Raw genomic sequence first — 13,061 nt, forward strand, 5'->3', positions numbered from 1 at the left:
GCATGTCCAGTGAGAGAAATCTGAGGATTTGTTGTGCTTGACCGTACCTGTTGGTAACAAGGATTTGTTTTCTTGATTTCTCGAGGGGGAGGGGGAGAGGTGGAAGGGAGAAATAGTGAATTTTTTTTAAAAATACCTTTTTTAAATTATCAGATATTGAAAGAAAAATGCCTTCCTTCTTGGACATGTCATGTCTCCTTAAAGCTTGCTCTCTTCTTTGGAGGCTTCCCTGAGTCAAGTTATTTAAAATGAATGAGTTACTGGCCCACAGAGGGAAAGTCGTTCTTTGGGGAACTCTAGGAGCCCTTTAAAGAACTGGGAAAGGAATACTTGGGTGCCCCAATGGGCCCCTGAATCCACAGGCTATGGAATTCCTAAAAGAGTTCAGCTCTGCTCCCAGGTCCACCCCCAAATCCTGAGCCATATTACAACCACACATGTAGAAACCAGCATTCTGTGTCCCAAGCCCTCTCTGACTCAGAGGGAACAAGGATAGCTTCTACCCAAGGAGCACAGGCAGCAGGAGTCTGGGGTCTGGCCTTTACTGCCACTTGTACAACTTCGTGACTTGGTTTCTCCACCTGCCAAATAAGTCTAGAAGGGGCTCTCAGTGACTCGAGTGGGTACTGGGGAGGTGGGGAAAAGGGGCACAGTTGATAATCCACATCATTGGACAACCCACAAATTACTTTTCTTTTTCTCTTGAATACATTTGATGATCTAGCGTCCTAACTGCTCTGCTCAGCAGATCCCGAGCCTGCACCACCTGGGTGACTGTGGAAAAGCAAAGGAGGTTGCCAGGGAAAAAGGAAGCTGCTATGAGAATTACACCATTAGAAATGACCCCCAAGAGCAGAACCAGGAGAACATGGTACACAATGTGTAACAGCCACAGTGTTAGAGGACTGACTTTGATAGACTTAGCCCTTCTCTGCAATGCAAGGACCTAACACAATTCCAAAGGACTTGTGATGGAAAATGCCTTCCACATCCAGCGAAAGAACTATGGAGTCTGAATGCAGATTGAAGCAGAACATTTTCTTTTTTTGTTTTGTTTTCTTCTTTCTCATGGTTCCTCCCATTCACTCTAATTCTTCTATACAACATGACTAATGTGAAAATACATTTTACAGGAATGTTTGTGTAGAGCCTATAACAGATTGCATGCCGTCTTGGGGAGAGGGGAGGGAAGGGAGGGGAAGAAAATTTAAAACTTATGGAAGTGAATGCTGAAAACTAAAAATAAATAAACTTAATAAGAAAAAGGAATAACTGAAATAAAAAAAAAGAAATGGCCCCCAAGTAAACAAAGATGGAAATGTGACTTCACATGTCGACTGTCTTCCCAAGGCCCCTGGAAGAACCTAGTAAATGAGCGTGAGACCCAAGTGACACCAATCAACACACAGGCCTGCTGGCGGCTGAGCCTCCATCAAGTCCCATACCATGTTCAGGCACTTTCTCCTCCATTTTATCTGGTAAAGTAACATAGGAAAACGTTTCTGGTTGGGAGGCCACAATCCGGTCAAAATTAATCTTGTTCATGGTTCGTTCATAGTCCAGGTTTGCTTCCTTGGCCAAAGTGGCCAGCTGTTCTAAGACTCTGTGTGACACAAGAGAAAAAGTGGTAAGGCGAGGGGAGGGCTCTGTGCCTGGCCTTACCTGAAACTGCCTGGGAGCTCTCCTGGGGCACTGGACAGGGAGTGAGTAGGCTGTCTGGACACCTGGCCTTGCCTGAAACTGCCTGGGAGCTCTCCTGGGGGCACTGGACAGGAAGTGAGCAGGCTGTTTGGATGCCTCTGTACAACAGGGCTAGGACAAAGCAGGTTAATGCTCCTGACTTCCCTTTGGAAGCCAAGGCTGTGAGCCTTGGGCCTCAGCGTCTCACGTGAGGATGTACATTTGGTGGATTCAGTCTGTCTTTCCCTTCTAGGGAGCTCCTTTCTGACTATGGTGTAGTTCTGAGCTCCAGATCTGGTTCTGTGTTCCTCCAAACACGCCAAGCCAGGCCCAGCCTGCCAGCCCTCCCCATCTTTGTGAAACTGTGCCCAGTCAAATCTATTATGTCAGGCTGGAAGTCTATGCCACTGAAGCATGTGTTAAATGCAGACCTCACAGCCCTGGGAGGGTCCCCTGACCATACACCGCTGTCTTTCAAGGCACCCTGTCCCTGACAGTGACTCCTGGCCCTGGGATGGTAGGTCTCAGGATGTTTCCAGAACCCACCCCACCCCCTTCCTGGGGCAGCAGGAAGGAGATATTTACAAGGTTCCTTTCCGCATCCTGGGGGTACTCATGGTCCACTGCTTGATCATGTTGAGGCTCTGATCGCTGAGGATCCTCAGCCCCTCGGTGGGCATGCAGTCCACATACAGGTTATACAGCAGGAGAGCCTCTGTCTTCTTTCGAAGGAAATTGGCTGAGACCACACGCTTTGTAAACACACGTGGGTCCTCGGCACAGAAGAGCAATTGGATCCGGGGCACCCAATACTGACAAGGCAGAAGGGGAGCTCTGCCTGAGGGAAGACACACAACAGGAGGGATATGTGATGAGTCCCTTGGGGACTCATGAGAATTCCAGAAGGGATCATGTCCTTGGCCCTGAGACCACCAGATTGAATATTCAGTGACCACCTGCTGTTGCTCAGAAAAGCAATGTCATATAGTAAGACCACTGGACCTCTAGTCCCCATTTGGAGACCTTGGTTCTAGATTCAGCCCCACCATTAACCAGTTGTGTGACTTTGAACAAGTGATTTCCCATCTCCCAGGCTCTGTCTCACCTTCCGTAACATAGGCATTGTTCCTGACTCCCTCACAGGGCTCTATTTTGAGAACCACAAGTTACTATATGTGAAAGAACTTTGAAAATGGTTCAATTACATACAGGTATGAGGGTTTATAAGTAACCAATGAACAGACTTGTTTGAGGGTAGAGATGGAAGGAGGAATCAAAAGGAGTCCACAAGGGCAGGGACTACCCAAGTCCCAAAACAACCTGTTATGGGGTCAGGATTCAGTTGCTGCCCTCCACCTATGGCCATGGGCCTGGTGCTCCAGAAATCCTTTGCCTAAAAGCTGAAGGAACATTAGGGGGCTCTAAGGAAAAGCCATCTTCTCACTGACCTACCTAGAAGAAGATTAGCACTGTAAGAAGCGACAAATATGTACCTTCTGGAGTCATGCCTCCATTCAGGATGGGGTTCCCCAGATCATCCCGAATCAGGCCCCTCTCATCTGTCTTATGCACCAAATACAACTTCTTCTTGCTGTCATAATCCAGAACCCCAACAAGATTCCATACGTAAGTCAGAAGACGGCTCTTGGGATCCTCTAGAAAGAGAAAGACCCCACCCAAGGTTGGTTTCAGGGCTGTGATAGTAATGGAATATAAAGATTCCCCTGTATTGGCTTGGTTTTCAAACTTGATTGTGTTAAAACCCAGAGCTTGTTAATCCCACCTGTGGGATGGACTTGATGTGAAAAGAGAGTCCTGAACTGGGAGGAACTGGTGATGTAGATTTGGAGAGACAAGAGAGAGGCAGAAGAACTTTTTGGAAGCAGCACCCTCGTGGAGGCAGAGAGAGACTGAGAGGATTGCTGAGGGCTACTTTGAATTGCCCTGGACTTTTGAGACCTGCCCCCAGAGCTGCCAAGGACTGAGGAGACATGGCTGTTTTGCTGGTACTTTGTCTGTCTGTTTTGATGTTTTGCCAGATTTGTCCACTGGTGAAAGACAGTCCTGTTGAAGAAGTCCTGGGACCTGGCTGTTGGCTAAGAGCTCCTGAGACTGTCCTGCAGACAGAGAGTGAATACTGTCCACTGGTGAAGGACAGTGCTGTTGTTGCAGGGGTCTGGGAACCTTTCTGTTGGTTCAGAAGCCCTGAAGAAGGATTTTCTTGTTGTATGTTTACAGAAATCCTGGGAGAGGGTTTTGCTAATGTTTTCAGGGGTTCTAGGACTGTTCTGCAGACAGAGGATGAATTAATGAAGAGACTGGCAATGTATCTTATGGCCTTGCTAAGCCTGGTCTCCCCAGGAACTAAGATTGCTGAGAACTTGCCTAGTGTCGAGATGAAGAAAAGACCTCCATTTGGGTATTAAGTGCTGTGCTTAAACTTGATGTAACTCTGGGGTAGATTCAATTGTGATCCAGGGGTGGGGAACTTTTGACCTTTTTGTGTTCTATGGTTGAGCAAATGAATGTACTTTACTTATGTTTGGAAACTAATCTCCATTTGAGAAGAGGGGCTTTGTGGTGGACTAAATGAAGGTACAGCCTAGGGGTGGAGTAGTATTTAGAACAGGGACTTTGTAATTGATTGAACGAATGGAAGGTCCTGGGGTGGGGTAGTACTTGGAGATTATTTAATCACACTTAGTAAATGCCTGTATTTTGAATGATGTCATATTTTGATCTTCTCTGTTCTTACTTTGTCACTGAATAAAATGGAGAGCACCTATGCTGGTATTTTGAACCTTGGGGAGTTGCCTTTGCTTGGCATTACATTACAAGGGCAGAGCAATCTCTGTTTCTGGGTGGCATTGTCTCTGGGGAGGCAGCTTTGAGGAAGAGCTGGAGGACAGGGTGGAGTGGAGGGCTTCTGTTCAAAGTCCTTAGGAAAGAGAGGCAGAGGAAGAGAAGGAGTGCACAGGTCTCCTTCTCTCACCTTTCCCCACTGGTGGGATAGTTCAGGAAGGTGATAACAAGATACAGGAGGCTCTTGTTTCCATTTACCTCCTAGCATGTATTCTGAGAAGGGGAAGAAAACACATTGCATGTTAGCTAATCTAAAGTAAGGTAGATGGGAAAGGCCCCAGGTGGGCCAAAGAGAAACCACAACATGGAAATCCTATTTACTGAGGAACTATCACTCCTCTTTCATAGTCTGACATCAGGAAGGAGTCTCAAGCAATCTCCCCCAGGAGAATGTAAGCCTCTTAAGGGCAAGGAGGAACTGTCATTTTTGTGCTTGTATTCCCAACCTCCAGTCGAGTGCTTCTTGCATAACAGGCACTTAAGAAATGGGTTTTTTAATCAAAATATGTTCAGGTAAAGGACAAATCATCTATAAGGGAAGAAGGCCATCTGCTCTCTTTGAGTATGAATATCTTAATCTGAGGCTGTTCCTAAGTCATGGTAAGCCTTACTCTCCCAGGTTGTCTGTTCTTGTCTACAATAAGCGTGGAACACATTTTCCTGTTGGTCACTACAGGCTAAACAGAGACTGAGGAAAACTTCATAGCTTGATCAGGAGACACAGAGATGAGGCCTGGATTTTCACTTGGCTAGCACGATAAGAAATAGGAAACTTGTCACTGTTCAGTTTTAAAGGCGGATTTGCTGCTGTACCAGGTTTGATGGTCTCCTTTCCATAGAGAACAGTACAAGGTTGGCTCAAAGTTACTCCAAAGAACATTTGTGAGATCAAGCTCTTTGAAAAGGAACTGTCCTCTGGAGTTATGAAGATGGCATCACACAAAAGATCATCTATGGAAATGTAACAAGAGCCTTGCCACTCTCTGTCTTTCAACATGTGGCTGGCTCTGTTTCTCCCCACTCAGAGGGGTGAAGATAGCAAATCTCTGTCCTTAAATCACAAAGGTCACACTTCTATGGATCTACCTGCTCCTCTGCGCTGCACCTTGGGCCTCCTTGTCTAAAATTGGCTCCCTGACATGCCCTTTGGCCAGAGTCAGCCTGTCTCCATGAAATCAGCTTCTTGCTGTTGCCTTAAAGCTGGAGAGCACTCACTCCCCTCTTCCTAAAAGAGCTTATGTCCCAGTTATGGTCCTCTGCCTACTGCTGTCTGGCAGCTCCAACATACACACACACCAGCTCCAGGGAGGCTCCCAGTCCCTGCCTGTCCTAGAATCAGCCCCAGCCAAAGGCCCAGGCCTCTAACAAATTCCAGACATGACAGAATCTTGTAAGTCACTGTGAGATAAGTTGGGCTAGGATGAGAGAGAGACAGAAAGAAAGAGACAGACAGACAGACACAGAGACAGGAAGAGAGAGAGACAGAGACAGAGAGTGAAAGAGAGAAAGGGAGACAGACAGAGACAGAGAGAGACAGAGAGAGAAAAAGACAAAGAGTGAGAGGATAGAGTATAACAAAAAAATGTCCTGGGTTCAAGTCCCAGCTCCTCCTGATAGTTTACTGTATTGACTTGGGTAAGTCTCCTTCCTTTTCTAGGTCAGTTTTCTCATTTGTAGCTGAGGCAGCAAGAAGCGCAATCTCCCTCCCATCGGCCTCTAGATTAGAATCACAAACTAGTAGATCTCAAAGGAACCTAAAAGTCACTTCTTCCAATTACCTCATTTTTCTTTTCTAAGTTTTATTGGTGTCTTATCTTTTACACTGATCATTTACCAATATGCAGACTAAAGAACCTTTACTGAGCACAGACACAACAATCCATGTCCACAGTCTCTCCCCACCCCACCTCTCTATCAAGAGAGAGAAGGTGAATGTGTTTGACCATCTGTTCTCTGGGACAAAGTGCAGCAGGACGTACAGCAGGGTGAGCTTCCGTGTGCAGGCCTACAAATCAACCCCACTCCCATGTTGACTATTCAGTGGGTTTTGCCGTGGAGAGAGAATGGCTGCCGGTCAGTCATTCCACACAGTTCTTTCCACACAACCAACTTGTTCCTCAGCTATTTGGGTACCAGCCTGGCTGCCAGAAAAGAATCCAAGAGCATCTAGGAGAAAGGTGGCCTGCAGGGTCGCCGCTCAGGGCTGGTGGTCTGGTGTTGCTTCTGTAGCATCTAAGATGCTATTGGCTGCAACAGAGACCAGTCAGAGCAGAATGCTGGCCTAAGAGAGCAGAGGCAAGACTGGGGGAAATAAGCAAGAAAAAAATGGTACTTAAACTTCTCCAGAATTGGAGATATGGACCAATGTGCCCCAAAGCATCCAAGATTTCCCAGAATAGCTAATACTTAGCTGGGAGAATTAACTATATTTCCTGAAATAGCTAATACTTAACTGGGAGAAGAAACCAAGTTTGAAAGTTGACCAAGTTGATGAGTCTCCCAAGCTGAGGAAATTCTAGAACAGGGGTTCTTAGCCTTTCTTTGACTGTCTGGTGAAACCTTGCTAGAATAATGGGTTCTTAAAAATCACAATTGAAGGAAATACTAAACTTCAGTTAGAAATTAGTGAAAATAAAGATGCAACTTTTTCCCATCCAAGTTCACAGACCTCCTAAGATTTCTCCATGGACCCCTCAGGAGTCTATTGACCCTGACTAAGAACCCTTGGTCTCAAGGCCTCAGAAGGGCACCTCCAGTGGAAGTAGACATGTACACTGCTGTCTTGCTGAGAGGATACACAAAAACCCAGTGGTCAGTTCCAGCAACTGAGGCTGCTTCCAAGATGAATGAGAATTGTGGGAGATAGATAAACTCTTGCTGAAAGCATCGCCATTGTCCTGTGGTCTATAAAAGCAATTTGCAAAAGAGTTCTCTCCCCTTGGCTAAAACACTTGCTTTCCAAGACCTTCCCCCCCCCCCCCCCCGTAGATGGTTCTGCCAGCTCAGCAGCCATGCCTTGGAAGTCCAGGAATTATGGGAATTGAGCAAACCACACTGTCTCCATCTTGTGACTCAATTCTGGATCTAGCTCAGTTTTCTTTCTATTCAATATGGGTCTCACCCAAATTTTGTCTTGTGAGAAGCCTTTAATTCAGTTGTGGGAATTGTGAAAACTTCATGGCATTCTCCAAACCTAGCCTTGCGTGACTGAGAACCGGGGCCCCCTCTACTTGTGTTTAGAGACCCTTAATTTCTGCAGATCTGAAACCTAGACAGACCCAAAGATTGATACAAGGAGTTTTCTCACAATTATATCTCTCAAGCAGGTCTTATCTGAAAACTAGCCCCATACTGTTTCCTTGTTTCTTCGAATACAGACACTTGAGGGGGGAGATACCTCTTTTTCTTATTTCAAGTAATTGTACCTGCTTCTCAACTTGGAAAAATTCCTAATCTTTCCTCCAATTAGAAATCAGATTACCTAATCTTGTATCTTTGTTAATACCCTGTTAATTGCTTTCTATTAATCCATAAAAATCTGTCTCTTTGTACTCAGGGTCCAGTACCTAGTGGAGAGGACCTAGTCCAGACTGTTATACAATTGCATATCCTGCCAATAAATTGGTGTGCTCAGAAACTTGAACCTTTGTTTCCTCAGTCATTTCAATCCATCCACACATCTTAGAGGGACCCATTCCTGATGACCAAGGTTGGCTCAAAGTTGCTCCAAAGAACATTTGTGAGCCCAAGCTCTTTGAAAAGGAACTGGTACACAAAGTGTGTGTACCCGAATGTGGTTTCAGAACCAAATCTTTTGGTTTTAACATCCGGGATCAGAGAACAGAGAACAATTAGATAGTTTGAGTAATTATTTTCAAGGTTTAAGATACATAATCTGGGGGGGCCCACCTAGTTTCAACAACTTGATACTGGTATTAAATTTAAGAAGGAAACAGAACAAAATCTCAGCCTAAAAATAAAAACAAATAAAAATAAAATTCATGTCCTAACTAAATATGCAACTGACATGACCATCCCTTCACTATCCTACTAACACACTTACCCCTTTGCCAGCAGATAAAGGGTGTGACTTAGCCTTCCATTTAGCTCACACAGGAAGTACTGAGTTGTACCCACATGTCCTGTGGTCTTGGACTAGAAGACCTCACTTACAGTGTAGAGACTGTTCTCCTTTCTTCCCTCCAAACTCCATGGTCCTTCCTTTCACAGAATCCTATACCTCAGACTTGAATGTGGGGCATCAGACCAGGCCATCGAACCCAGTCACTGTCCAGGATAGAAGTCTCAGCTTGAAGACCTCCAGCAAGGTGGAATGTATTAAGCCCTGGGCAGCCCTCTACAGGGCTGGACAGCTCTGACTGTTTGGCCAAAATTTGCCTCTCTGAGAGCTCCACCCATTGTTCTTACTTCTGCCCTCAGAGACCAAGAACAGGCCTGATTTCTCTCCTACACCTTCTCTTTCCCAGGCTAAATGCTTGCCAATTTTTCAACGGCTCCTTACATGGCAGTTCCATGATGGGCCTCACTGTCCTGACAGCCCTTCAGAGACGTGTTCCAACTTGTCAGTTTTCTATATACTAATCTTGTTCTCGTCTGAATTGTAGTTACTTCATGTACTTGTCTCTTTCCCTTGCTAGCCAGTAAGCTTCAGAAAGGCAGGGGTGGGGTCTTGTTGACCTGTCTGTCTTCCCCTGAATAAGCTGTGGACTTTGCTAGAATAATGGTTTCTTGAAAAGAACTCTCAAAGTCAGAAGACCAGCGGTCTAAGCTACTCTCTGTAATATCCCCTTTCTTACCTCCATGTCCCTATCTAAAATGACCAGCTGGACTATCCTTGCAGTTCTAACAGCCCAGGGGTCTCTGATCCTGTACACAACACCTAGTCCCACCCAGAGCCCAGTGGTAACAATAATAGCTGATCTTAAGAATCCAACTTAATTAAGAGGTGAGAGGAATATAATGAGAGGAGATGGGGAGAGACAGAATGGGGTAAACTATCTCATATAGAAGAGGCAAGGGAAAAGGGTTACAATGGAGGGGAAGAATAGGAAGGCAAAAGGGAATGGGTCAACCTTATTCCCATTGAATTTGGCTTGAGGAGGGAGTGAAATACACACTAAATAGGGTATCTCATCCTCCAGGAGAATAGGGAGGAAGGGGATGAGAAGGGGGATGAGGGAAGGTAGGGTAGGCTGCGGGGGAGGGAAGTTGGAACCACTCACTTCTGAAAAGAGACGGGATCAAAGTAGAGAATAGAACAAGTGGGAGGTGGGATAGGAGGGAGGGAAATATAGTCAGTCTTTTACAATATATATATTATGTTATTGTTTTGCATTAGCCACACATGTACAACCTTTACTGAACTGCGTATCTTCCCAGTAAGGGTGGGTGACAAGGAAGGAAGGGAATGAATCTGGAATTCAAAGTTTTAAAATAAAATATTCAAATATATATGTATATATATATATGTGTGTGTGTATATATATTATATATATATATTACATATATATATACTATTATTAATACCATCTTACATGTAATTGGGAAATAAGATATACAGGCACCGAGGCATAGAGATCCACTGGAAAAGTAGAAAGGGGTACTGGAGAAAATATGGGAGAGAGCAGATTGGAGGAGGGGATATCCTGTGGGACAGCTATTTTGGGGGAGGGAGGAGGGGAAAAACGGGGAGAAAATTTGTAACTCAAAATCTGGCGGAAACGAATGATGTAAATCAGAAGTTAATAAAGCATTAAAAAAAAAAGAATCCAACTTAAAATCTGCAAAGTACATTAGCATCATTATCTTAGTTGAGCCTCCCCACAAGGCCAAGAGTAAGTACAAAGGGAATAGGTGGGGCAGCTGGTTTCATCGTGGTTGCTTACCATGACCCAGGAAGTCATCTGTAGGTAAAAGGGCTTTTCCAGGAACTGGTTTTCTGTCTTCACAGCCTGGCTCCAGACCCATTGCTATCCACTCCTCAGGGGTTCGGCAGTCAAACTCCTCATCATCAAACACCTAGCAGAAAAACCAAGACTTGGTGATAGTGTCAAGAAATCTCCCCTGCCTTCATTGCCTCAAAACCAGTGAGAACAGAGGAGGAAATGATCTGGAAACACAAGCATGTGGTCAGGCTCTCTAGATCACCCAACAGGGTTTGACCTAAGAGAAAAATCTGAGGGACAGAATTCATACAATAGGCTACCCTATACGCCATAGACACCTGGACAAAAACACTTCCTCTGCTGCCCTCTAGTGTATACCTGAAACAGCACAAATTCATAGAGCCAGCAGAATCTTAGATCTGATGGGCAGGCTCAAAACCCACCCCAGAAAAAACTAAGGAACTACCAAGCTATTTCTAGAAGAGTTCTTAATCAAACAAGAGCTAGAGGTGATCGAAAAGATAAAATAAACAGTTCTGATAGTATAAAATTGAAAAGCTTCTGCACAAGCAAAATCAATGTAGGAAAGATTAGCAGAGAAGTGTCTAAATGGGGAAATTTTTGCAACAAATCTCTCTTATAAAGAACTTACAACTAAGACATGGAAGGAATTGATACAGATATATTAGAACAAGAGAAGTAGTCAAAGATTATTAGCCAGCAGTTTTCAGAAGAAGAAATGCAGCTATCAACAACCACATAAAAATATCTCCAAATTACTACCAATAAGAGAAATACAAATTAAAACAACTCTGAGACTTTACCTCACACACACCATATTGGCAAAAATGACAAGATATAAAAATGGCAAATGCTGGTAAGACTGGTAGTGGGAGGATAGTTAGTGAGAAGTAATAGAGATTTTCAAAAGAGAAAAAAGAATATTAATAAAACATTTAAAAAAACACAGAAGAAGGGGAGGCTAGGTGGTGCGGTGAATAGAGCACTGGCCCCAGAGTCAGGAGGACCTAAGTTCAAATCCGGCCTCAGACACTTAACACTTACTAGCTGTGTGACCTTGTGCAAGTCATTTAACCCCAATTGCCCTACCTTTCCCCCTCCAAAAAGAAAAAGAAAAAAAAACACAGAAGAAAACAAAAATAAGTTCAGAAGAGGGCAATTTTAATGCTACCTTGTTAAATTTAATGTATATTTTTTTAAAAATCAAACAGCATAGCACACATTTTACTAAGGCCATCAGACAAATCTGTAGCAGTGTAATGGAAGTGCAAATTTAAAGATCTTCCCTGCCCCTAGGCTAAAGTGCACCTGGAGCCTGGGGTGGGAGGCTTGTTTTTCAGTAGATACTTCTTGATTGGCCAGTGGGTCCAGAAGGTTGTTACATTCTCTGAGCCAGGAGAAGGCTATATAAGCCCTGATGTGAGGCTTTGTTTTGGGGCTCACTTTGAGAAGTGTTCTGTGATTTGATCTGGATTTTGGGAAGCCGTTGTCCAGAGCCCCCCAGCTTTGAAAAACCCAGATGTTGATTTGGTATGGATGTAATGGTTGGACAGTTTGGAAAGCTGTCTACTTGATCTGTTTCTGTCTTGATAATTCTGTCTGTATGCTTTGAAGTTCGGGGTGCTGACCTTTTTCCCCTGAACTAGGTAAACGATACATGTTTGACTGATTAAAGTGGCTTGTTAACCCATTTTGTGTTGCTTTCCTTTATCAAAGCAGATCCAAGAACCTGTGTTGGCAGCAAACTCTGAGGACGCTTGGGGTGCTTGCTGCTACAAGCAGCCACGGGGTTCTGTCAGTTCCCCTCATCTCTAGAGGCTAACTTGAGGGTTGGCCATTACTTATTATGATCCAAAGGAAGTCCTGTGCTATGCTTATGTGTCTGTGCCTTATTTCCTCCTACCAGCCTGAGCACCATAAAAAGACTTTATCTCCCTGCTGTCAAGCATAGATCACTGTACTTAGCATGTGCTCAGTATTGTTTGTTGAATGAATAAATGAATATGGAGGTGGCAAACAGAGTCCTCACTGCCTGATTCTGGAACTGATCTGCAAGAAGCAGAGGCGAAGACAGCAGGCAATGGGTGATGTGAGAGCAGCGGGAGATGAGGTCTGGGTATGGACAGTCATCTGCATAGATAAACTTGAATCCATAGGAACTAGCAAGATCACCAAGAGCACAGAGAGATAGACAAGATCTTGGGGGTCACATGACCTCTCAGCCTCCCAGTTTCCTCCTTTATATATAACTCTTCCTATGACAACTTCTTTTTATGCTGGTAGTGTGTTCCCCTCTCACTACATGGTCAGGGAACTCAAATTAGTGTTAAAATTTGGGAGAGTTTGGGGAGTAGGTCACACAGCAAGCTGCTCCTATCTTGGGGTGTTGGGGTCTTTGAGCTCATAAGGATCAGGGTTGGAAAGATTGTGAACTATAAGCCCCAACTGTCGTGAGTGCTTGCTAATGTTTTAACTAGCCATATTTCTTTTTGAAGGAGACTAGAGGTCCTGGTTTCTAGCCACATAGGCTACCGTATCATCATCATCTCTCAGCATAGTCTCCCAATCTAGGAGCTAAATTCTTCCTCAAAC

The 13,061-nt window shown here is 44.5% G+C and overlaps 1 protein-coding gene across 1 annotated transcript in view; it reads right to left on the reverse strand.

Moving 5' to 3' along the window:
* DNAH1 (dynein axonemal heavy chain 1) overlaps positions 1 to 13,061 on the reverse strand; it is a 171,052-nt gene that overhangs the window by 135,333 nt on the left and 22,658 nt on the right. Inside the window, exons 6-9 of the mRNA XM_069095561.1 lie at positions 10,449 to 10,581; positions 3,174 to 3,335; positions 2,266 to 2,518; positions 1,446 to 1,603 (exon numbers count right to left, since the gene is read on the reverse strand). Coding sequence (XP_068951662.1) covers positions 1,446 to 1,603; positions 2,266 to 2,518; positions 3,174 to 3,335; positions 10,449 to 10,581 — 706 coding nt within the window. The remainder of the gene's footprint in view (positions 1 to 1,445; positions 1,604 to 2,265; positions 2,519 to 3,173; positions 3,336 to 10,448; positions 10,582 to 13,061) is intronic.

Source organism: Petaurus breviceps, unplaced genomic scaffold (assembly GCF_028583685.1).
Source record: "Petaurus breviceps papuanus isolate PSGF00001 unplaced genomic scaffold, PetGlider_PUasm1.0 227, whole genome shotgun sequence".
NCBI lineage: Eukaryota > Metazoa > Chordata > Mammalia > Diprotodontia > Petauridae > Petaurus > Petaurus breviceps.